The 26,432-nt window shown below is 40.5% G+C and overlaps 1 protein-coding gene across 2 annotated transcripts; it reads right to left on the bottom strand.

Moving 5' to 3' along the window:
* Positions 1-1,798: 1,798 nt before the first annotated feature.
* On the bottom strand, positions 1,799-25,294 carry NFE2L2 (nuclear factor, erythroid 2 like 2). Of its 2 annotated transcripts, none has more exons than XM_030952783.1 (5): positions 25,200-25,294; positions 6,868-7,137; positions 6,614-6,709; positions 6,084-6,263; positions 1,799-4,203 (listed from the first exon to the last, which is right to left on the bottom strand). In XM_030952783.1, exons 1-5 carry the CDS (start codon positions 25,227-25,229, stop codon positions 2,995-2,997), a joined length of 1,785 nt encoding a protein of 594 aa, XP_030808643.1. In that variant the 5' UTR covers positions 25,230-25,294; the 3' UTR covers positions 1,799-2,994. The 2 variants fall into 2 exon arrangements, with proteins under 2 accessions (XP_030808643.1, XP_030808644.1); XM_030952784.1 differs by lacking the exon at positions 25,200-25,294 and adding an exon at positions 24,857-25,010.
* Positions 25,295-26,432: the final 1,138 nt, after the last annotated feature.

The raw sequence follows: 26,432 nt of genomic DNA, 5'->3' as shown, positions 1-26,432 counted from the left end.
ATGTAAAGATGCAAAACTAACAAAGTATTGGTCCCTAAGCTACAGTTGTACAGAAGTTTACTTGATAGCATAAATGATATTTCCAGGAAGAGAAGGGAGTTTCCCCAAAAGAAACCCAGATTGATAGGAGGTAACTATGTTATTACAAAAGACCAAAATTAAACACAGCATCTTAACTTTTATATCTTTTCAATACTTAAGGTTCCTAATTTTTCAAGCATGAATTGTGTGATGTTCTGACGTGCTGTCTTTGGTTCCTTGTTTAAGACATTAACGTGGTTTTCGTGTACTGTCTACACTGAGGTGGAATATTCATAAATTAGTCTGTGGTCTCTGACAAGTGTGTGTATCTTAAAATTGTGTGGAGCATGTAAGATCTTGAGTATCATTGAAATTCACATATCTGATGGATGATTCTTTTTCTGCTGTGGATGCTGCAGGTTGACATCTCTCTCTATTAGCTTTTCCTGAACTTAAGTAATACAAGTATCTCCACAGAAGAAAAAATGGCCTTCATGTAGAAGATAATACCGCAAGATGGGAAACAGAATAAAATGGTATAACTGGCAAAGACTTCGAGAGCAATGGTGCTAGTGTGCTCACATCTTGAAACTTGTGGTTAAACAAGTTAAAATAGCATGGAAATTTAAAATTTCAGTATAGTCCATAATGGATTAAAATTTGTTAAAATAATTCAATTTTGTATCAGAATAAAGTGTATATTGTCAAATGACTTACAATCTAAAATGCGTTGGCATCACCTTTTTTTAGTGCTGTGAAGAACACTAAGTGGTCTAGAATTATTGCAACACATTTTCTTACAGGATCATCTTTCCAACTTGAGACTGCAAGCTAAAAACCCTTGGTTCAGGCCAGCTTTTCAGCTTTATTCTTAATAGTTTTAAAATGGGATGTTTTGATCAAGAAACAAATGGTCTCCACATGGCAGCTTGTCAGTGTATGAGGTCAGCAGTGTTAGGCTTTTGACTTGGCCATGTCACTAGTCACTCAGATTTGGGAGCATACTCTGTACCTCAGTAATAATAGTAACAAAATGAAGGTTATAATTTGCAATCTGATGTTTTCATATATATGAGTAATGAGTAATTTTTTCCTCAGTGCTAGTGGGGGGTTCAATGGAAGAGCAGCATACACTGTGATGATAATGTGAAGAACACTGGTTTAAACTGAATACAAGTTGTCACAAACCAAGTTACTTTAGACTGATTCTTCACCTGATGAAATTCAAACAAGGCTGCTGCATTAACTGCAGGTTTTTTGTTGTTGCACTTTTATTTTGGTAATGGAAGAAGTATCTTTGTATTGTTTTAGACAAATGGATGGTACAAATGCAGCAGTGCCTGCAAAGGCTGTAAGGGTGCTATTTGCCTTTGGCTTTCACATTAGTGAAATTAAGGAACAAATGGGAGTGCAGGGCAGGAGTTTACTGAGATGTCTGTTTTATAGCCAATTTGTATAGAGGTATTTATAGTGCAGCTGTGGAGAGAATTTTCTCTGACAGACATTTGATAGCCTGGTTAATGGCAAGGAGAACCCAAGGGTGTTTTAGGTGCTCTGTGCTTTGCCATCAGCCCCTGCCCATGTTCAAGAGTTACTGTGTATCAGTGTTGACTGTGCGGGGCCATGGCTGGGTGTGCTTCTTGATGCCTATACTCCAAAATTGCCATCTTCAAATAGAGATTAGTCCTCTTGCTTTAAGTGGCAGCAGTGTCTTGCATTCCCCTAGTGCCCACCCATCAATGGCAAGAAAAAAATCACTTCAGATCGAGCATGCCTTTTAGAACTTACACAGGGATGAAGATAGTTTTTAATGTTCAGATCAAGATGTCTTACAAATTATACATTTTATGTATTGAAAAAATCCAAAACAATCAAGTGCAATGAGTTCTTTTGAGTAGTTAACAAAACCATGCTATTTATTTGCCCATTTTTTACTCTTTTATAACTCATAATTTAAACTCCACAAAGCTTTTCAATTCACCGAGCAGAGATTCCAAACGGGGCAGGTGGATGGCTGCTAGTATGCAGTTTTCCATAGGCACCAAAGTAACAGCAGGGAGAGGTGATGCTCATTGACTTAAGTCAGAGGCACAGTAGTGTATGTCTAGGAGAATTGCTCAAAAGCCTGCAGAAATTTTAGCTGGAAAAAGGCATAATGATGGCAATGTTTTAACAGATTTTAAGTGCCTTTGGAAAAAAGATCTCATGAATTTACATAGTGTTCAAGGAGGAAAACAAAAAATGTGAGCTTAGCATAGACTTGAAACTTTGTGTTACGTGGTCTTTCCAAAGGTTATTAAAATGAAGCTGAATGAAGCATTGGTAATGCTGACACTGCTGTGTGATTGATAATTATGCTACAGGAAGACTTAGCCTTGGAAAACTAGCAAGGATTTCTCTCCTTTAAGGAAATAAATGTGTATGAAGTAGAGTTTACAAAGTTTAATGAGCTGATAAGGCAAAATCAAACACTGAGTGTCAGCTTTTATACTAAATTAATATATTAAATATAAAGCAAGTATAAATTTGTAAGAAAAATGGGGAACACTATTGCATATTTATAAAACATATAAGACGCCATCCTGGTTGTCTTGCAAGAAATTATATTCAGAAGGCTAAAATAATTTTTATATATATATATCAAATCTATGAATATAACAATAGATAGGAACAGTATATAAATATGGTATATTTAAATATTTACATATATATGGAAACTAGTCAAGTTTCCATATATAAGTAGGAAATGTCTGTTATAAAGTCAGATTAAAAATTTTGTATATGCCCATCTGCATTATCTGATTAATTTTCAACTTGCATTTTCCATAAACTAATCAACAACTTTAAAATTATTGTTGCATAGACTAACTTGACAAATATTACTTAATTCTGCATTCCACCTCACAGTAAAAACTGCCATGATAAGGATACAAAACTAGTAACTCAGAGAACAGGAACCAGCTGTACTGCCCTTCAAAGTTTAGTCCCCGACTGCCTGCTCTTAGGAACAAGAAAGACATTGCCATCTCTAGTTTGCTGCAGTGAATATTCACTAGGAGAGTAAGGCTTTCCATCTTCATCACGTAGCATGCTGAAGACCTCAAGGTATAAGGTGGTGAATTGCTTTTTCATTTGATGAAGGCTTCTGTCATGCTCTCCTTTTTCCTTAAGCAGTTTTTCTTTCTCATCTTTTAGGTTACTCAAATCATGCTCCAGTTCTACTATATTTTCCAGTTTTCTTTTACGGCAATTCTGAGCAGCCACTTTGTTCTTGCCTCTCCTGCGTATATCTCGAATAAGCGTAAGCTGGGCTTCACTGAACTGCTCCTTCGACATCATTTCACTGAAGTCCGCAACAGGGAGATTGATGATTTTTTCAACAGGAAAAGGGATCTGCAGAGCTCTGGCTCTTTGCTCATCTCTCGTGAGATGAGCATCAAGGCGGCCTGGAGGTTTATCTTTTGTGAAGGGAACTCTGGGTTGGCCAGGAGCAGGAGGGGGTTCTTTCTTTGGTGTGGCTGTACGTGGCAAACTTGTTGTTTGAGTGCTTGGCCCTAAGGAAGAAAACACTTGATCCTGGAGGTGCAAAGAGTAAACATCAGCACTGCTCTGCAGCATACTTGCAGGAGCACTATCTGTGTCTTCCATTTCAGAATCGCTGCAACCCAAGATCTTATCTGCATAGGCAGATGATTCCACAGAGTGCTCCGGTGATGCTACGCTGGAGCTTGCATTCAGTGAAATACCAGAGTCAGAATCATTACATTCTGCTCTGGTCCCTGAGTGGTTGCCATTGAAAGCTTTACACAGTGCAAAGTCAGAAAGATCAATAGGTTCACTTAGAATCTCTGCCAGGGACTGACTGATAGTGTTCGTTGCTGCTGCATCACCATTCACCTTTGTATCAATAAACGTGGTGTAGAAATCCTCACAGAAATCAGGGTTTGAAGGGGATGTGTCATTTAAAGAGTTCACACTCAGCTGGCTGGTGTCTTCTGGTGGCAAAATGCCCGAGAATGGGCCCTCTATACCATCCAGGAAATCTGGACTGCAGTTAACATCTTTTTTCAGCATGGGTAGTGAGCTGCAGTAACTGTAGCTGTTGTGCATCTCTGCTGGCTTGGTTTCAGGGCTCGTCATTGTGCTCACCTCAGCCAGGTTATCATTTTCAATGTTCAGGCACTAGATGGGGAATGCAAGGGAGAAGCTGAGCAACACATCTGTAATTGATAAAATCCTTTTCTACAACCCAAAGCATTAAGTAGCAATCAACATGGACATAAAGGGGTTTTATAACACTGTACAGCACCCTTGTGCTATGAAGAGGCAATCGAGGAAGATGACAGATACCAAAGCGAGAGCACAACACAACTTGTTCTGGACAAAGCATTTTAGAGTAAGAGAGCAGAGCCTCTCAGGCTCAGAGCAAGACGCTGAAGACACTCATTCCAATGTGTTATAGAAACTGCGTGGAGCCCTCCCGTTCTGGTAATTGCTAGTGGGGGACCTGGAGCTGCCAGGTCTGAACTTCTCACAAGCACCACTGCTAGGAATAGCATGAGTACAGAAATGTAAAATTCCTGAATGAGCATGTACAGCAAACAATGACTTCTAGAACTATTACTTTTATGTCACAGTTCCTCAAAACAAAGATTCTTCTAGGATTTAATGAATGAAGGAGCTTTCAGGACAGAGCAGTGTAATTCTTGGTGAAGTAAGAAGAGTGTTAACATGGCTAACATGGAGCCAGGCAAGCACACATTAGTTCAGCTGACTAACACCAGTGTGAGTGTCAGACTGGTCCACTGATGGGCTTTCACTGGCTACAAGAGCAGCTTTGTAATGAGCTGGCAGTTGCTTAACTGAAGCTGAAATAAACAGGCCTGCTATCCCCCAGGAATTACTTAACTAGAGGTTGTTCAAGGCTTAAGCTAAGATTTTCAATGTGAGAGCTCTATTTTTCCATTTCTCTAAACATAATTTGTAAAAGGCAGTGCCCGTATTTTAATTATCTTTTTTTTTTCAAGAAAATGATTCAATTACTATTCAGAATTACTGAAATGTATTACTTTGGTTTGGTTTCTTAATGTATTTTCACCATCACTGCTGCCTCTTCACAGCCAATTGCCCTTGTTACTTATGTGGGCTCTTTAAGCCTAACACAGTAATCAGGTTAGAAAACTAGAAGAATATAAAAAATATAAAAAGATGAAGGGAAGAGGGAGAGTGGCAGGAAAAATTCAGCTTCTGCAAATTTTCACTTTAGTTTTTTGAAATATGATTCAGATTTATGGGCACTCCACCAAGCAATCATCTCTTGTATTAACAGCATAAAGTAGAGCAGCAGCATGCTGGAAAGCATGACAACATTCTACAATAATATATTTGAAAATAAATTTGTTCCATTTTATAATCAAATATAAGGAAAACAGAAATATAAATATAGGATAAAAATCGCTACATACTCTCTGTATTAGCAAAGTGACTCTTTTGTTCCTTTGAAATATCCAGTTCACGTACATTACACAAGTTGTTCTTACTGAGTATGTATGAACAGCATTCATATAAATATACCTGACTCTTCTGTGTACCTAAATATATATTCTATTATCACCTTTAAAAAACCTTTTCCTTAGATAAAACTTGAATGCAAAAGTAATCATATTCACACAAGTGGACACTGCCAAAAAGCCCCCAACATTTACAGTAACACTTGTGAAAACAATTCCTGTTGTAGATCCATAACTCAGAACTGAGCAGCTGCATTTTAAGCATGGTCACGCTGTATCACAAACAGTGACTTGCCAAACATGAGGAAGTTCTGACTGACAAGTGTTTCATTAAGGTTTATCCATAAACAACTCCTTTTATACTTTCTACATGTTTTTCAATATATTCTTTTTGAAAAAAATTAAAGCTTATATTGACGTATAAACATCCTACAGGTGTAGAAACCAAGTCATAGTCAGCATCTCTTCGGATGCTATTGTACTGCCTTCTCCAAAGTACTATAGTCCTCCAAAAAGAACATGCTTTGTTTTTCAGGCACTTGTTATACTAACCTGTAACTCTGAAAGGGACAGTAATTCTTCCCAAACTTGCTCTATGTTCTGCATATTCTCTGCATCAGTGGGTTGTACTAGATCAGGGGATTCAGGTGGCTGAGTTTGATCAGAGGAAACAAAGGCTGGGTTGCTATTGACCTGAGCAGGAACCAGTGACTGAAATGCAGCTGAAGAAGCCTGAAGGGTTTAAACAAATAATTAAAAACCTGAACAAAACAATGATAACTAAAAAACACACTCAAAAAAACAGATGTACATTTTCCAAAGCAAAAACCTCATTTTTGGAGTTCTGCATCATTTCTGCAGAACAAACAGGTGTTTCTTAAGGAAAGCATTTTTTTAATATAATGGAGTATTATAAAAATAGGCTCAAGCCTACTCAGTGCTTTATGTCAGCTAGAGCCAGCTTGAGGAGAAAACTCAGACCACAAATTAGTCTTATGGTAAAGACAAATCTTAGTCAGAGAAGACATGAGACTGACCCTGTGGAAAAGCACCCATGAAACCACTGAACTGTGCATTTTTACCTCATGCTCATCTATAAATGGGAATGCTTCTGCCAAGAGCTGCATGCAGTCATCAAAGGACAAGGCCTCTGCTTCTGGTTTTGAAGGCTCTGTGGTCTAAATAAGAAAGTTATGAAAAAAGGTTACTGCATGTTTGAGTAACAGAAGATATTCCATTACAGCAACACATGCAAATTCATTTTAGGCAGCCACTAGCATTATGCCTTCTTGTGAATGGAAAAAGGGTTACATGCACTCACATCACTGGAGTTTACCTGTGAGAAAGCAACGGGTGGCTCAGTATTTTCTGACTGAATGCACTGAGCTGGCTGCACAGGAATGAATTCACCTGTCTCTTCGTCTAACTCCAGCTGAGCCAGCAAGGCTTCCTCCTGCTCTTTTTGGAGCTGCTCTTGTCTTTCCTTTTCAAGTTTCTTCTGCTTCTCGAGTTCATACTCCTTCTGCCGCTGCTGAGAATCAAACACTTCACGTCTTGCCCCAAGGTCTATATCTTGCCTCCAAAGGATGTCAATCAGGTTCATGTCCTGCAACAGAAATGCTTTTTTTAAGCTAAATCCTTCCAGGAAGAACTGGTTTAGAACAACAGCAAAGCTTTAAATCTCTGTGTCAAATGGGTAGACTCATGTAACTGAAGCTAGTTCTCGTAATCCTACAAAATTACCAAAATAAAACACAGTTCTATGTGACCTTTCTGAAGTGTGAGATCTGGTGGCTGCCTTCTGTGGCCCACACAGAGGCTCACAGAAACCAAGAATTTATTACAACTGGTAAGGTAATACAGGAACTAGCCAGAGGATAAATATATTCTTTTTTGACTTGTCTCATAGAAAACATGAAGATACAGAATGAATTTGTCACAAAGAAAGTAATTTTTAGGAGAAAAGAGAGAAATTGAGAAGTTTGACCATGTAAATTTTTTTTCACGTGTTCTTGTAAAACTGCAAAAACTGACTAAAAACATAATGGAGGCTTCCTGAAGTAACTCTGAAGTAACTATAATAGCCATGCAAAATGTATTTTGGACTAGTAATGTTGCATTCTGGTATTAATCTTAAAGATCACCAGAACAGAGCTTCAGAGCTGCAAGAGAATATGGTTTCAAAGACATCAAATGACATAACATCACTAGCACTAAAGACAATTATTAAGACTCTTAGTAAGAAATTGTAATTTAAAGCTTAGTCTGTGTTGATGTTCTAAATGTGGCTGGTTTGGAGCAGCTGAGTATAAACAGTGGTTGCAGGGTCTCAAATACGTTTAATGAGTTGGCCCCTGGCTCATCACAGAGTCCAAATGGAATTCTGCTATTTAGGAAAGAGCAATTGCTTAATACTATTTGCTATGGCTACAATTACTTTTAATTTATTGCATCAAGGCTTTTAATTGGGGGGGCAAGGGGGTTAGTAGATTCTTTTGTTTTAGTTTTTTACTGTTCAAATAGTCAATATTCTTAGGGCTGAAGTCTAGAGTATTTTCTTCTATGAAGAAAACACTCAAACACTCAAAATGTATCAATTTGTATGCCTGCTGATACAGAATTTTAATATTTGCTAGCTGCATTTCTCAGATGGGTAAATGCCAACCGTTTAGCTGGCACCTGGAAATTTTTGATTTTATTATGCTAAAAATTACCCTTTAGGGCAGCATGTGAAAATAATGTTCAATGTTGGGCATCCTCATCAGATTAACACTGTACAAGTAATACACCAAACACTGCATTTCATTTAAACAGAACCTTCCTGATTCACTCAGCAGCTCTACACCCAAGACAGATTTTTTTGCCATCATATCAAATTAAAACATTCCCTTCCTTCTGAAGGTTATTTTCAAATAGAGAAACAAAGTAACCTGAATGCCAGCTCATGCTGCCATTCAAAATGATCACGTCTGTACAACAGCTATGGCAAAAAGCTTCAGGCCAAGTCCACATCTGAACAAACCAATTTAGTGTCTGCATTCCACATGGCATAAATGACTTCTACTCATAACTAAAAAAATGTATTTTTACTAAAATTGAGTAATTATGTAAAATATATTTGTGTACCACAATGCAGGCACTTCCAAATCTAAAACATATTTAATATACCTTGCTGGGAGAGACCAAACTCAGCTTTAATGGCCAGCAATGAAGAAGCTGAAATTATTACAGTGGCTGCCCAAGACAATGTTTGGTCTTTCCAGATTGGCAGGGTAAAATGAACTAATTAAGTTCTGCAGTAATTGCAGATACTGCAATATGGTATAGCTTCATTAAGGGCCAGTAGTTTACCAGCTGCTCAGTGTCTCCTTCTGCAGCAGATCCAAAAGTGTTTCCTAGTCTCTGAGCATTTGCAATATGTTCTGGATAAAACTGCAGGATCTGGATTTTAGGGCTCACTTCTGAATTATTCATTTATAAAGCACCATTAAAAATGTGACTCAAAAGATTTTTTGTGCATGTGTGTGTATAATCTACAAAAATATCAGAACTGGTGCTCAGTTTCAGGTTAAACCATGAAAAACAATTTTTTTTTTCTGAAGCTACAGAAGGCAAAACACATTTTCCTTAAGAAGAAAATCCATATAGCCTTAGTACAAAAACTTAAGACCCAGCCATTACCTTTTTCAGCCCTTCTAATGGCAACATTCACTATCAAAGTAAGTAGCTTTGGGTGCTGCCTCCTTTGTGGGATGAGATGTCTCCAAAGACACCAGCTGACCAAAGAAAATGCTGTGGCTGTACACCACTTTGTGTGTGCAGCAGTCAGTTCAGGATTCTTTTTTGAATGAATATGCTTGCATACTTACCAAGATTGTCAGGATCTTCAGCTGTTGTCTGACAAATATGACAGCACTGATTGGCTCCTGTCACTATTTTTCAAGTGACCATATTTAGGTCAGTGTCTTATCTCTAGCAGACAGTTGAGCTTTGCCAAACAGTGTCATGCTCTACCCCTGGAGGGCACTGCTTGTCAGGCACACTTTTAAATTTTATTTAGTTGTGCTACTGACACTTAAAAGCAAAAGGATGGGTTATTTTGTTTTTGTTACCACCATGTAACTGGTAAAAAAGCCCTCCTATTTTCAGTTTGAAAAGCTGTACATAAATACAGCAATATTAGTCTTAACTTTGAATAACAATTTAACTAATTACTCCTAACATAAATGGACTATATGGAGGAAGTGTTCTTCTGGTCAATATGCTGATATGTAGTATCTAACAGCACACTGATTTAAATATTAACCTGCCACTTAACACTTACCTATAATTTCAACCAATGCTTTTAGTAATATCCTTTTCAAGAAAAAAAAGTATTCTGGTCATTAGTCCAAAGCCTCAGGTTAAAGTTAAAGGAGTCAACGTTGACAAGTGATTCACTGAGGAATGAATCACAACCACAAGCATGCAGTAATGGCAAAGAACTCTTAAAAATCCCTTGCAGTCTAAAGCAAACATTTTGCAATTTTGTTCCTTTAGCCTCCCCACAGTCTTCCTCTTTATTTCCCCACCCTGTCCAACACCAGCACACACATACACAGAGGTACCCACACAGGCAGGCAATCTACCTTAGGTTCACCACTGAAGCAATTTTCCCCTTCTACTGTGAAAGTATCCCAGAAGTAACTGTGTACTTGATGCCTAGAGTGTAAAACTAAAGCTATTAAAACGTGCTCTCCTCTCCTGTGCAAGAGCAACCTGCTGGTTTTTAGGTGCCTCAGCATGATGTGCTGGTCTCAGAAAGACTCATTTGGAGGGACAAATAAGCACAGACTGGCCTCTAAACTGGAACACGTGCTCCAAGAGTCCTGTGAAAGATTCATCTGATCCAGAGTTGGCTGCTGCCCTTCAGAGCCAGGCTGACCACTTCCCTGAATATCAGACACATTTACAGCAAAGGCACAGCCTCATGTGACAGCCTCCACAAGCACCCACTTGTTCTTTCCTCCGTTGTGCAACTTCTTGGATTGCATCAGAGGAAATGATGGGCTTGGCAGAGCCAAGGGGCCGCAGGAAGAGCCCAGCCTGTGCCCAGGAGGGATTGCAGCCTCTCCTGCAGCTCAGCTCCTTCCCCCTCTGAGCACCAACGCCTCGGCCAAGGGCAAGTGCACTATGGGATTCAACTTGGGGATTACCATCATCCAACATTCCTAACTTTGGAGAAAATGATATGGGTTTAAGACTTTTCCCAAGCTGACAAACAGTGATTTGATTTTGGTTGATTTTGGTTTGATTTTCTTCACAATTTTGAAGACAGAGAAACAACTTCTCTCAAGAGAAGACATGTTTGCTTTCCCATGATCCATGTAAGCAGGAGGTGCCTTGTACTGAGGGTTTGATTTTTCTGTTCATTTAGTGATATGCTCTTCCAACCACATTGATAGCTTAGTTTGGACATATAAAGGCACTTTTAATAAGATAAACATAAATGTTAAACAATTCACATTAAGCCACCATCTGGCCCTCAATGGAAATTTTCATGTTTTAGATTTACATATCAGCATTTGCCATCTGGGCAGAGTCTGTTATACATTTTATGAGAAAATCTCTGACTACATTGTAAAGTTTGACAATTAACTCTTATTGCTCCTAAGCAAATGTTTGCAGAAGGGTAAACAAAGGAAAGAGACCCTGTTTTCATGTTACTTTCATGGACTGACTTCCATGCTTTAAACAAAATGCTAATCTTTTGTTTCATCCCTGTCTGGTTTATCTGACTGGTTTTGGTGCTGTTTGGAATAGAGCCATTTACAGGTAGCCTTGCTAGAATGGAAACATCCAGCAGCCCAACTATAAGCAGAGAAACAAATCTCAGCACCTTCAACCCATTGTAAGCTATTCCCTGGATACAGAGTACATTGTGAGGTTTGTGCATTTACTTCTCCACTCATGCCTTTTGCATCATAAATTGAGATAACACAAGCAGAATCTCCCACCAGACAAGGATTTGTTTTCCTTTCCCATGATGTGTTAGCACCTAACCCCATGAAGACAGATGATTTCCCATGCCAGCAGGAGCCAACAGAAGAGCAACAGAAATGGCTACTGCATCCAGCAGGGAGCTCAGGCCAGCACTGCATGAGGAACGGGGAAGCATTCCTGCAGCTTACCCACAGAAACAGGGCAAAGTATCCCTCACTTCTTATCACTTATGTTTTCCAGAAAGTGAAGGGAATAAAGAAAAAAAGCACCTTACATTTCTGCTTTAATTAAAAAAAAAAAAATGTGTTGGAAGTGAGACAGGCTCAAGGACCTGAGACACTTCAAGGCAAGAATGAAAAGGAGGCCATCAAGTAATAAGGCAAGTACAAGAGGAGCTTGTACTGGCAGCATCTTATCACTTAAGAAAAGCTCGGTGGAAGCAACAGCTGAAGGTTTTCACCTCACTGTTCTCTGGAGGAACTGATTTTGTTCAAGTCATTTTAAAGAATTATTTATAAATAATTTAATGTTTTCAGATAATCTCTGGCATCTCCATAACTACTGTTTTGTTTTCTAAATATTTTTCAAGGTAAGTTTCTTAATTAGCTTACAATTACAGAAGAAAATTCTGGACACATAAGCCTTATGTTTAAGAGAGCGCAGAAAGCAGATAAAGTTAGCCCAAACCCCTAACTTTTTAAAAACAATCAAGAGGAATGGGGGAAAGGGAATGACAGAAGTTACTTACACTGGTGGGCAGAGGGGTACAACAGCAATTTCAGTTGTCTGAATTCAGGGTTTGGAAGTGTGACAGAACAGACAGCTGTCAAACAAAGCCACATGACAAAGCAACCTGAGATTTGTTAATACACAAGGTCAAATCCCTGACTGCCCTGCAGAGCTGTCTGCTATCCCATATTTTTTACCAAGACCTTCTGAGAAATCTGGAAGGAAACAATGTGCTTGGATGGATGGAAGGGGATGGAAAGGTCTTTTATACCTGTGCCACCTAACACTGGTGTGACTGTACTGACACTAAACCAGTATGTTTTGACACTACACCAGCCTGCTTCTCTCTCTTTACGCCCACTTCCTCTTCCTGGTCCTAAAGTCGTTGGATACCAGAGCCACAAAACACTCTTTAAAGCCCTGGCAGGCCAACTTACACCTATGAAAGGACTCAAAATGGGTTGAAAACCACTAGCTTTAAAGAAGTGATATTGCAAGAGAATTGTCACTCCCTGTCTGTATAAATAAATCTGTTAATGCTGTCCATGCATATTGTGAGGTTTGTGCATTTACTTCTCCAGTCATGCCTTCTGCAGCATAAATTCATTCTTCAACATTCATCAACACACATTCTTCTGCCCCATCAGAGCCAGATAAGATCAGTTCCTGAAATGTTAAATCTATGTATGCAAATTTCTATTTTCTCCTAACACACATCTCATTCCAGACTATACCTCCCACTGTATTACACCAAGCTATCTTACTAAATGTCAAGTTGTCAGGATCTACACTTGTAAGTTAGATTAGTTGAAAATTTCTTGGGTGGATTCTCCAGCATTCTTAAGAAAGCTTCACAAGTCTCGTCTAAGGGCATTACTCTGACAAACACTGCGAGAAGTTCTGCCTGGCTGCAAGTACAATTCTGGATACTACTCACCCATTCTCCCAACCCTCACTCCAGAAACAACTCCTCTGAGAGGTGGATTATTTGTGTTTTACCTGAAATGTCATCTTGCAGGAATGGTATAAACAAAGGCTAAGTCTATAAGTGATATATACAGCTCTCAACAGGATGGTTTTCTTGAAGGCATTCCACAGCAAGCAAGCTTTCCAAACTGCCAGGGAGAAAATATACCTTGCGTAAAAAACAAGGTATATATGTCTTTTCACCCTGTGTAGTGAAAACACAAGCTTCTTCAAGCCTGAAGAACGTAAAATGAGCAAGAATGTAACTGCAATAAAAAATAGCTGTTGAAGGCTGTTTATGGTCATTAAGGCACTACCTTTACTTCAATTCCAAAACCTGCAAATCCTAAAGCCAACAGTAAAGCAAGACCAAAGTAGGCAAAGGAAAACATCTACATCAGAAATACAGCAAAGAAGAGGAACAGGAAGGACACACATAGCTTACTTCTTCACTCTGGCAAGCCTTCCCTTATTCTGCAAAATCAATCAGTCCCCACCTCCCTGACACTCCTTAAAATACTGGGCATGTGCAAGTGCCTCCCAGCACTCCCAGCCTGGGGCACAGCAGCAGGAGGAACACTCTCCTCTCTGGCTCAGTCTCATCACTAACAGTCAGAAACACGAATCTATGTCCTTTTCCCACCACATCTGGTCTGCTCTGAGGTGACCATTTATGGTACAACAGATCAGGGGACTCTTCAGTGCTGCCAATCTTCCTGGAGAAGACTGTTTCATGATCTATCTCAGACACTCCAGAAGCAGCTGTGCTTTTCTAAATTGTTTAATCAATACATATTTGAGATGATAGGTTTAAAACAGTAGTTTAGTAGGAGTTTAATATAGAGCGTTGGTTTCAAGAGGCTGAATGGGATCTGGACTGATCCCACCTCAACGTACTTTTAAAAAAAATTGAAATCCCAAATCCACAGTCTCATTTGCATGGCTTACAGAAAGCAAAATCTTTAGTTTGACATTGGTACATATATTCTTTGTCCAGTACCTGATTTTTCCAAAGTTATCCTCTAGCACTGAGGAACAGATCTATCATGCATTGTTATCTGCTCCTAATTCCCTTATTTCTGCCTTAGTCATAAAAAAAACACAGAGTAAGGTCTAACATGGTGAACTGATTACAATGAATTTTTCTTGATTAAACTGAATTATGCCCATATTTACAAGTGCTACCATGGCTGCTCAGAACAAGCTAAAAATGGTCATGGTTGTCATCCCACTTCTTCAAACTTAGTCCTAACACTCTTGACATCCCAGAGTGCTTTCTGAAGCATTTGTATCTAAAGCAGTGAGTCATGCATGTTTTCAGAACTTTGCTGTTTTAGTTAAATGGGTTCTGCTTTTCCCTTTTAAGTCTTAATTATATTGTATTAATCCAATTTTCCCTTTTCCACAGTATATCTGGCTAGTAGTATTGCAGTCCCTTACATTCCAATTCTGAATCCCTCTTTCAGTTTAACAGAGTTATTGACTTACTACTTCTTTATCTTGCATCAGCAGCATTACAAAATTAAGTCAATAAGCACAAAAAAGTTAATATGTATTCAAGTTACAATCTATTACACAAGTTGCATCATGAACTTGGGAGGCTGGCAAAAATACGAGATTGTTTACCAAGAGTGGGTTAGTCTGTCTGATTTTGTTTGATACATCAACAAAATTCTCCTGTGCTGCCCCAACAAGTAAAGAGAGTGATTCTGCTGTGGCTGACTTTCTAGCTGCTGTCCAATCACCATGTACTGCACCACATAACTCCATTTTGAAAGGTATTCAAACAGCAGCCATCTCAGACAGACCAGCTCTTCCTGAAACAAAATACGGCTTTAATGCCCTCATTTGTGTTTGGAGGGTTTTTTCCTTCCCAAGTTAAAAGAGCATCATAATGAAACGGGCATTTATTGAATTTTGTCATTTATACAACAACACCACCACCGCCCTATAAGTAAACAAATAATATGAGAAAAATATTACTGATCTTTTAACCACAGGAATACAAAAGCCTTTGCATCCCACTTTAATTTAACAGGTAGCTGTTTCTCAAATACTGTAGGTTCAATATAGAAAATATTATCTTTAAGCTATTCTGCTGTACCCAGCCAAATACGTACTCTGCAGACATTGCCACAGGATACTCACTAGTTTATACACAGAGGATTTGTTTATAATAATGGCTCAGTCATCTGGGAAACATGATCCAGTCAAATGATAGAATATGCTTTTGTCCAATCAAACAAGTCAGGAAGCAAAATGAACATAGAAACAGAGACAAGAACCAAAAACCACTGCAAATAACATTACGTTGTATAAATCTTGGATTACCTATTAGCCACTATTTTGATTTCACATCTTTTGGAAAAGCAAGTTTCAAACCAAACATGAAAACTGTGTGTTTGAGGGTCCATATATTCTCCAGGATTATATCTTTCTTGTATGACACGTTTTCACTGCATTGGCATCTCAGTTTAAAATCCCCATTTCCAGCTGCCATTTTGCTGATGGCTGGGCAAGTCACAGGGACAGCACCAGCTGGGTCATTGCAGCTGCAGCACGGCCTGGATGTGGACACTGCACACTCTAACACCACGGGAGGCACATCTTGTCAACCTCCACCCCTTTCATCTCACAAGCAACTTACTTTGTTCTTCTTGTTTGTGCACCAAACTACAGTGGCAAGCAACTGAAGTGCCTGGTGAGTTGGAAAGCAATGAGGTTCACCCAGTGTCCTGGCAGCACACACCCAGCAGCCCTCTTTCAGAAACACAGACAGCTACTGTGGCTGCATCAAGGAAATTCCACACAAACACCTCATCAGCCAGGAGTACTATCTTAAGACTAAAAGCTTAAGAATAGGGTTATACTGCAGGGAACAGTGTTTGCTCCAGATGTGCCTACATCTGCCAGAGTACACAGGTACACGGTCCCCACTGAAGTCTCTTGGGCACAGGTGTTAAATAGTGAGTCAGTCCTGCAATTAACATGCCCTTTTCACATACAGAATCCACACAGACAGTGCTGGGAATTCAGTCAGTGCACAGTTCTCACTAAAGCAGGGTGGGAGTTGAGTGTTCAACCTCTAATACACTTCTTATTTAGTTTCTGCAAGGGGAAAAGAAATCAAACCCAGAAAAGAGGCCAAAATTACATTGCTATTCAACTGCTTACCACTGGGCAGTACAAAATCATAATAGATTTGAGAAAGGGATACCTAGAGGGGCACATTTTAGCTGTGCTGGCAATATTTTTCCAAAAGAGTAATTCATGGTTAAATGGCACTGTGAACTTAATTTGACACTGTGAACAGCCTTTATTAGTGATATATTTCAGTCAAGAATAACACCATTCAACCGTGCACTATTGACCAAGGAGACTCTGCCTCAATTTACACAAAGCATCATAGAAATCATTATTTAATTTGCATGAAAAGAGTTCATATAGCTTTTCCCTTTTCTCTAGCCACACCAAGATACTTGAGTTATCCTTCTTTCCAAAAAATGAAGCCAGGGTAGATTTTACTAATTTTCTTAAGCACTTGTAATCCACACATTTATCTACAAAAAGCAAGCCTCCAGAAATCATCAGCCCACACAAAGGCTTCAGCAATCTCTTTCACATGAAGGTCCTGCAAAGTTAAACAACTGAATCAGAAAGCTCAGTAAGGGCCAACAAGTCAGGCATCTACATGTCAATTTATCATTTCTGTCCACAGTGACAGCTTTTGCTTAAAAAAGGTAAACCCGCTGAGGAAATGAACAAAAACTGGGCAGATAACAAAAGCTTTGTCTGGGTGCTGCATTCCAACCCTCACTTTTCAATTTATAAATCCTGAAAGCCAAAGGATCTAATTCATCTTCCAAGGCATAAACCAGAGTAGGTAAATGGTTTTACAGCTCTTGCCAAAGTAATGCTCAATGTCTTCAAAAGAGCAACAAAACTGCAAAACTCAACTATAAGTAACTGTCCTTCTGTCCAAATCAAGAGTTTCCACCGCCCACCACTTTCCTTGGGGCTTTTTCCATGTCTGTCCCCTTGGAGTATACAGGAGAACTCATAGTCCATTTTATCAAAAACTCTCACCCCAAGCTTCATTTTGAATTTAAGATAAATCTGTGGGTCTGACCTTAGTGACAGTTTCAGAATAATCTGAAGCACTCCATTAACAGTTTTACTATTTAAGTGGCTTCCATTCTTCACTTTGCTGACAAAAATACACTTTGAGAGATGAAAGATGTCTAGAGCTGTATGCACTAGCTGTCAGCTGAGTAAAGACTCCCAAGAGTGGTCAACACAGACTACACTCCTGAAGTGATTGATGATAAAGGATTACAAATCAAGCCAGAAAAGATTACATGGCACTACAACATTTCACTGAGTCACAACAATTCATACTAGTTGAAGAACTAACCTGGTAACATTCTAGTTCAAATACAAAAACCAAAATAGAAAGCACAGTATCAGAAGTCACTGTGCTGTAATTCTCTGTTACAACCTGTTACAGCTGTTACCCAGCTATAAGGCACATTAATACAATGTGCATTTCCATAGCCAAATAATTAAATTTAAATAATTTGGAAGACCAGCTATCAGAAATCATAATTTAGATTCAAATATAAGAATATAAGTTCTGATTTTCATATTATGCATTTTACTAGCACCATTTTTGTTAGGGACTTACTTTTATTTTCATCCTTTGGCATCTTAAATCCTACTTGTTTCAAAAGTTTACTCAGGTTTATTTGATTTCTTTTACAAATATTAGTGGGACAATCTTGCAGAAATTCCTCAGATGACACAGATCTCAAGACCCATCTACAGCAGAAACGCAGCCAAGTGTGAATATAATTCTGTGTCATAAATCAGAAGACATGTCCATGCATCTCATGTCAAGTAATTCACAGTAGATTGCACCAGGGTCTACAGTACACTTGTACCAAGAACGTGACTATATTATCTGCACTGGTGCAGACACATCAGTGACTCCTCCTGCAAAGTCAAGCATGAGTGTCACAAAATGGGGTGGAATGCCCTACTGACAGGTCTTGGATGACCTCTGCTGATACAGTCTCCATGTTCTCCTTCCAGCCATGAAGCATCCAAAAATCTTACCCTTCTGAGCTGAGCTGCACCAGCCTTCAGAGCCACCCACTCATCCCTGTCAGCCTCTCTTGTCCATTGTTCTGTTACCCAGCTGACTGTGGAACACGTCATCTGGTCACATAACTGCATGCAATCCAACTGGAAATACCCTGATTTAGAACAAAATTCAGTCCTCTTACGCAAGAGCACGTAACTCAAGCAAGCAGCTCCTGAAGGCAGCAAGAGGAAATGATGAAGTGTCCCTACCCAGGTGGCTGGCTGCAGAGCAGACATTAAAACTGGCCCTCTCACACAGGGGGAGCAGGCAGCATTCCCAGGGGCAGACCTGCACCAACCACATGCTGCCTGGGAATTCTGAATGGGGATCTCCCAATGGGAAGCCCAAGCAGCACAGGAAGCTTTCCACTCTAGTTACAGAAATAAGTAGGAAGATACTCATTTTACCACAAGGTTTCAAACAAACAAAAACCCCCATAATCTTTTTATCATAGCTCTTTACAGCGAAACGGTGATGATGACCTGAGCAGGAAGGAAATCGAAGTCACAGCAACTTTTCACATAACTCAGCTGTTGAAAAGTCACTGCTTTAACATTTTGTAGGTATTAATTTTCAAACATAGCAAATAGACACACCCTTAATCATAAAACAAACCTCCTCTTACAGGCACACTATCAACCAAGCTCCTTCTGAGTCAATTTCCCAAGTATGCAAACTTTGTTTCGCAAGCTGTCTCCAGGAGTGGAATTTTTGTTATACTTACAAGAGACAGCATGTAAAATCAATACAGCAAACAGCAATAAAACTTTGAAACTGCAAGACAGAAGTGGGGGTATGGAGGGAAAAGGTGATATCTTTACATTTTATAGCAATACAGAAGATAATTCCTTAAAAGGTTTTAAAGAGATGGTTTCAAACTGACCTTACATAACTTTGTTGCTGCAACTTCAATCTTAAAGGAACTTTCTTTCCCTTTCTCTTCTCTTTTTTAACTAGATTGCTAATAATAATACAGCAGAAGTCAGGCTAAAAGTCTAACTGCAAGACATGTACAACGTTTAGCAGTTTCAACTCCGTCAGTACTGCAACAGCATCCACAACTAAGACATACCTTATGAAATGGTTTAGGTTTAGTTTGCATTTCAAGATAGAAAACAATAATAATCATCTACACTACCTTCCAAATAACTTGGCTAAACCAACACTGTTTTGTATTCCCTCTTCCCAGTATAAAAATCAGGCAGCTAATCAGGCCAAAATCACAAATCTGAACTGACATAATAAAAAACTTAAACTGTATCTATAGTGCATAAATAGCAGCCACGTAAGTACTATATCCAAGCTATACCCATTCTACTAGAGCTGTGCTAATTAGTACTTGTGCAAGAGTTTAGTAATATGCTGCTGAGCAGCAATTATACTCTGCTGGTAGGACAATGCTAACTTAACCTCAAGCTATTAACAGTCTTATTATTTCCTAATAGCCTTCCATGATCTCCAGAACAATATGTCAAAAATCTAAGTATTTCAAAGTGAATATTAAAGTGAATATTAACATATAAATTAAGATACAAAACCAATTTATTGACATGTAACATTGAAAAATCAATGTGTCACTGAAAGAAAACAGAGAAAATATTTCACTGAGAATTCAAAACAGCAAAAGACAGAAAACAGAAGATCCTTCATAAGATCAAGACAAATGCTCCTCTCCAAAGCAGTCAAATAATTAACCACTTTTATCTGTACTAGATGTTGTTACAGATTGCTTGGTTACCCAAATTAATATTTAATTTAAACGTATGGTGCCAAATTAATACTTAATTTAAATGTATGGTTCTGAGAGACTTTGCTTCCATTTGAAATGGCCACTGTTGGCATACACATGTCAAAGTAAAACTAAAGGAACATTAAAACAAGATAATATAATGGGGAATATTTTTTAGTTTCCTTATTTTAAAGAATAGTAAAGAAAAATTAAGAGATATGTATCTAGAAATCAGAGATACAGAAAAACAGGTGTTGCTGATTGTTTCACTACTGTGTTGCACAGAGCAATATCATTAAACTTTTCTAAAGTAAGAGCAAAGTGCTATAAGATCATTAAATTCTTGCTACTGCCAATTAATACATGACTGTCACTACCTTTGCTTTTCCCACACAGAAAGCAGTTACTGGGTAGGAAAGCTAAAGTGCACAATGCCTATCTTGAATTGAAGGCATTTTCCAGTATCTGTTCCAGATAAGCCTTCCACTGTTTTCAGCAGTTTTATACACCACAGACAGCATTGCTGCCTTCAGTTCTTACCGCTGGTTTAATTGTTTACCTTAATGAAACAAATATGCCATAAAAGAATTGCAGTTGAGCAACCCTGAGAGGCACTGTGGTTCACTGTATATCAGTCATCCTCAGATAACACAAATTCAAAGTCATGACTTCCAGATCCTCCTCCACGACTTCTCACTGGTCATATTGAAAGACTTGCAGAGGTAGCAAATGAAGTGTTTTCAAAACCTATTAAATCAGTTTATTGCTGAGAAAGGACTAAGCCAACCAAGGTGTCATTCTTTGCCTTTCACCTAAAGTGGCATTCTGTGGCACAAAGTCCAACTTTGGTATAATAAACTGGATCAGAAAACTGAACAGACTTCAAACCCTTTCAAGTCTTCTAGGAATGTGCTACATTAAAATAATAGGTTACTTAGAGTTGGAATGAGATGGAGGCCAAAGCAAACTTTAACCAGGTGATTAACCTGGAGACTTTGCAGGACTTCTTGCTGGCTGCAACTCAATCAGCAGGGGATTAATATTTAATTCATGCCAATGGGTTACTGCCTGAACTTGTACTGCACCGGCTTCAGCCAAGACAATCATTGGAAATACATCACACTTGCACAAATTGGCCTAAATTTAGTGAATGGTTTAGTAATTTTAAAGCTTATCTTTACAAATGCAAAGAGAAAAAAAAAGAAGGAGTGCTCAAGATACAAAAATCAAACTAATTTCTTCTTCACAATGAGTCACACACCCGGTGTTACAGGTATGGGTACATGTGACATCATTTGCTGGCATCTTCATCTGGACTTTCCATATTTTCTCCTTCTCCCTCAAGTTCACCCTTTTCTGAGGCTGCAATTGACTCTTATCATTCTCCTTATAAAGTCTGCTGCATTCCAAAAACTTTCAGAGACAAACTCCAACAGCTTTCACCATTTTGAATTTTTGTAATTCTACTGAAGGAGCAAATACAACAAAATTTTACAACCATGTTTGAAAAACTCTAGAAAGGAATAGCATGAATTGATTTTACTCAGAACAAATACTTCACTTGGGTCCTTCCACTTCTAGTGTTCCTCAACATCACCTCACAAAGCCCAGCATACTCCACAAAGGTATCTGACATTTTTTTAACAAAATAAATTCAAGATGCTATTGCTACATTCATTTCAGTCAGGATCATGGAAGTAGCAGTACCAATCAAACAGGTATTTTTCTGCTTTGTAAATTTAAGAGGTAAAGAAAGCAAAAGAAATGAAACCAGTATTCAGGTGCACAATAGATACAATAATAATTTTCAACCATCTCCTTGTCTTTCAAGGTTATACATAACCTACAGCATTCTTATTCAGGATGAGTAACATCTCTATTTTTTCAATTAAAAAAGAAAAAGAATAAAGTAAGAGACAGAAAGCCAAAATTCATTCTTGCCCATGAACATTAGCGGGAAGTGAACACAAACCTTTCTAACCACCCACACAGTCCTATAAAAACATCTCAACTTCTTTAAAGCACACAAGAACAGCCAGCTGCCTTCTGCTTACAATGGATGTTCTTTTTTATTCCAGTTTGGTCTCTTTCAAACATTTCCCAATAAACTTTTATAGCCAATCTCTTCTCTAACTTTAAGTGCTAAATATTAATTTCTACAAGTCAGATAGTCAGGTTTTCTGAGACAACGAACTTGCACTTCCCCCGAGTTTCCAGTACAACTCCAATTTCTCAGCACATTTTAAAGACATGCTACAGAACACGATTCATATGATGGATATTTACTACACTAATATATATAAAATATCCAATTAGGTGTTCTCTTGAATGTATTGACAAGATCAGCTCCTGTTAGGCTGCATTCATTTCAGCCAAACATGCTACACTGCATTATACCTAACACTGGCTTCACTGAAAGATATTCTTTGATGAGTTTTGATACCAATGCAGCTCAATACCAAAGTGAGCACAAAACTACTGGAAATGTCAAAATAAATGTATTTTTACTTAAGGAAGTGCTTGTGATACTCTCTCATGTACTTCCTCCAAACTTGTCCTACATTTTAGTAGATAACAATATATTCAGAAATATGGGCATTTCTGAATTTAATCCACAGAGATACATTAATAGATGTATCTACAGATATATTGAGCAGACATTCGTATTCAATAATGTTATTAAATCTCATTATCAAGAAACTAAAAAAAAAAACCAACCCAACAGCCAAAAAGCAAAGACTTGCTGCCAGCCCTGAGCGGGGTACCTGTTCGACTTCCCCACAAAATGTACCCTCATGTAGAAATGAGAGGCTATCAGAGAATAAAAATAAACCCACTCACTTGACAAATTAATGCAGCAGGTCAAGAAAAAGAAAAGTATCTGTAATTCCTCATTAAAGCCCTCTATACTGAAGAGATCACACTGATTGAGCTGGAGACTCTTCGGGACAGCTCTTTAGGTAGAAAACCCTAACAGATACACTTGCATGCACACTCAATTATTTGTCCACTTGGCTTTGCCAATTGTTGCAATTGGTCTTACTTCCAATCTAGTGCAACTCACAGTTTCATTGTGTTGGAAAGGGAATTCTTTTTGCCCCCTTGTTGTGAGGCTCAAAATGTAATAACTAAGTAGCTTGTTTTTACAAGGTTACAGAAAACCGTTTCAAAAACTTCACATTTACTGAAAAGTTACTAAGTCCTGCCTTCTCAAGCGTTCTTTGAAACATCCAGACCACTTGTTCCACTGCAATCTTTTTTTCTTAGATGGTTTGGGGTCCATGTAGGCAACATTCCATTTCACCTCTGTGCACGGAAGTGCATCCTCCTTCCAGGCAGAAAGGTACAACAAGGGAATACTTTCTACAGGAATATTGCAGGCAATAGTTCTGCTAACTCCCCCAGAAGTACATAGCTGAGAGTGGAGGTTTTATATTCTGGTTAAGGAGTTTGATCACACTTGATCACACTCATCTTCACTGCTATGACTGTTGCTGCCAGGCACATAGACACTAAGAACACCCTTCCCATCTGCTGGCTTGCAAAATCTAAGGGGCTAAATGCAGATTGCATCCCTCCTTGTTTATTTTGAGTGAACACTTTATGGTACAGGGAATGTGAATTTTCCATTTAATGTATACACTTAGGACTATATATGTCAAAGATGATGATAAGTTGCTATCTAAAAAACACACTGCCTTTTCAGGCCAGGTCTGCAAGAGAAGCAATCAGCAGCTGCCGAGCTCAGATAGGAAAAGTGCAACAGGAGGCTTAGTAAAGAGGGTTTGACAAAAGCACATGAGTAACAAAAGCGAGGTTTCTGGAAAAGAAGTCACAGTGGATTGGGGAAGAAGGTACAGAATCATATACTCAGGAATTGGTCTGTTAAGAGTACCTCAGGAATGAGGCAGAAAGTGCCTGGATAATACAGGCAAAACCAAATTCACAGGGTGCTTACGTAGCACCGGCCAAGACAGTGATTTCTGTTGTAGTATTTGCCAACAAACCGAGGAGGCAAGGTGGAGGTCATGGCTGTGCTACCCAGGGCTAGAAAAACAGATGGCCAAGCAGTGTTACAAGCAGCCCAAAAATCTAAAGGAACTATCCAACGAACAGAAAAAGGTATATCCAATACTGCTGAAGTCATAGCACCTCTAGGAAGTACCCACTTACATATCCTAAAGCACGGACAACGTTAGAAGAAACTCTACTGCATGGCATATGCATACCAACACACACTAGAAAAGCATCACAATACTTGAGACTTAATTTTGCAGTAGGAAAATAATTAAAGCAGTTCCAGAACAAGTTTTAAGTATTACTTCTTTAAACCTAGCATTTTGTTGATGAGGATACGCTTCTATTTCAAATGCCCAAGAAAAGCACAATTATATAAATTTATAATGGAGTTCAATTATGTTTTCAGCTATTTACACCGCTCGTGTGCGACTAGTTTGTAACACAACAGTACTGAACTCCCTCAGGCTTCCAGAGAAGAGGCTCCACAGCAGGCGAGTACAAACTACAAACACGTCTGAGCCTCCAGGACACTCGCTCTGGCAGAGGCCACTCCGGCTCCGCCTGCCCTGTGCCCAAAGCCCCGCCGGGGGTTTCCAGCAGGCGGAGGTGCCGGGGCACCCCCGGGCCGGGCTCCGCGGGCTGCGTGTGCCAGGCTGATCCGGAGCCCAAGACGAACCCGCGCCGGGACAGCCCGCGGTTGTGCAACAGCCCAGGAGCGGGCCCGGGCCGCAGCAGCGGGAAGCGGCGGTAACTCACCCGAGTGCGAAGCCGGAGCGCTCGGGCCCGCCGGGGGCAGCGACTCGAGGCTGTACCCGGCTCGGGCAGCCCCTCCAGCGCCGGCGCCTCCCCAGCCGCTCCCTCGGGGGCGGCCCCGGCCCCTGGCCCTGCCCGCGCTGCCGAGGCTGCGGCCGGCGGCTGCGGCCGGCCCCCGCTGACCCCGGCCCGGCCCGGCCCCCGCGGGCAGCGCGGAACCGCCCCTACCGTGACTCAGCACGTTCCGGGGGCGGGCCCGCGCCACGTGCTCCGCGGGCTCGTGACGGGCGCCCCGCCCCTCGCCCTCACCGGCCGGACCCGCCCGCGGCCGCGGCGCCGCTCTCACCTGCGCGGCGGCGGCCGCCTCGGTCTCCATGGCGCGGGTTTGGGTCAGCGAGGGCCCGCACGGCGCGGCGGCTGCTGGCCCGGCACCTCCCTCCGCTCCCCTCAGCGCTGTTTGGGGACGGGGCCGCGCCGGGACGGCGGCCGCCCCCCGCGCTCCGCCCCGGCCCGGCCTCGCAGCCACTCAGCGGCCGCGGGACCCGCGGAGGCGGCGGCTTTCCCGGCAGCGGCGGCCGTGCGGGGCGTCTCATCCGTGCTCACCGCACCCGTGGCCTAGTGGTTGAGCCCTGCGGCCCCGCGCCCCCTGGGCAGCCCCTGCTCCGGGTGTCCTCCGTGAGGGGAGAAGCGGCCCCGCTCCGGGCGAGGCCGGTGAGTTCGGCGATGGAGCAGGAGCACTGCCGGCAACCCGGCGGGCAGCCCCGGGAACAGCCCTTTGTGCGCCGGCTGCCGGGCAGGGGATCCCGAAGGAGCCATCCAACCAGCCGAAACAGAGATGGGCAGATTCGGGCTTGGCGCGCACCAAGTATTTGGAATTGGTAGCTCCAGGCGAAGTTCCCCTCGGAGTGACAATGGTACTAGTCCTGATACCATTTTATCAACTTTTTCCGGCTATTTAATATGCAACACACATTAAAACAACACATCACAGCCCCCAACACATCTACTTCTCAGCGGTAACAAAGCACGTACCAGAGCGTGCCCAAAAGTAAGGAGGGATGCTTCAGAGCAGACAGGCCACAGGCTGCCATCCTTACACGTGTCAGAGCTACCAAATTATTGCAGTGTCTTATCTTAAAGCACCTGTCGTTATATGGTTAATTATATTACTCAGAGAGCAAGCTGAACTCCCCTTGAAAGTCAAACAGTTCATCAATTCAATGCACTGAATACCACTTTGAAAAGGCTCTGCTGCCATTGCTTGTGTAAGCTGGCTGAGAGTATATGACAGTATGTACCTTTCACGTGATCCTTTGATCACTACTTGAGCCCATTTCCGAGGCTACTTGCAATGACTAATTGAACCAAATAGTGTGGAATTAGGACTCTCATACTAAACCTGATAAATCTCCCTATTCCCTTGTGGGTGTTAATTTCTGTGCTTTGCAGCCAGAGCGCTGTGCTGAGTTTCTCTCAGACCCTGCTTTGGGTATGCACAGCTGCTAGGTTGTTGGTGCCATTTAAACAGAACTAGGGTGAAGATCTCATTTTCAGGTTTGCCCTTCAAGGTACAAGACTG

Source organism: Camarhynchus parvulus, chromosome 7, assembly GCF_901933205.1.
Source record: "Camarhynchus parvulus chromosome 7, STF_HiC, whole genome shotgun sequence".
NCBI lineage: Eukaryota > Metazoa > Chordata > Aves > Passeriformes > Thraupidae > Camarhynchus > Camarhynchus parvulus.
This window is presented reverse-complemented; position numbering and strand designations above follow the sequence as displayed.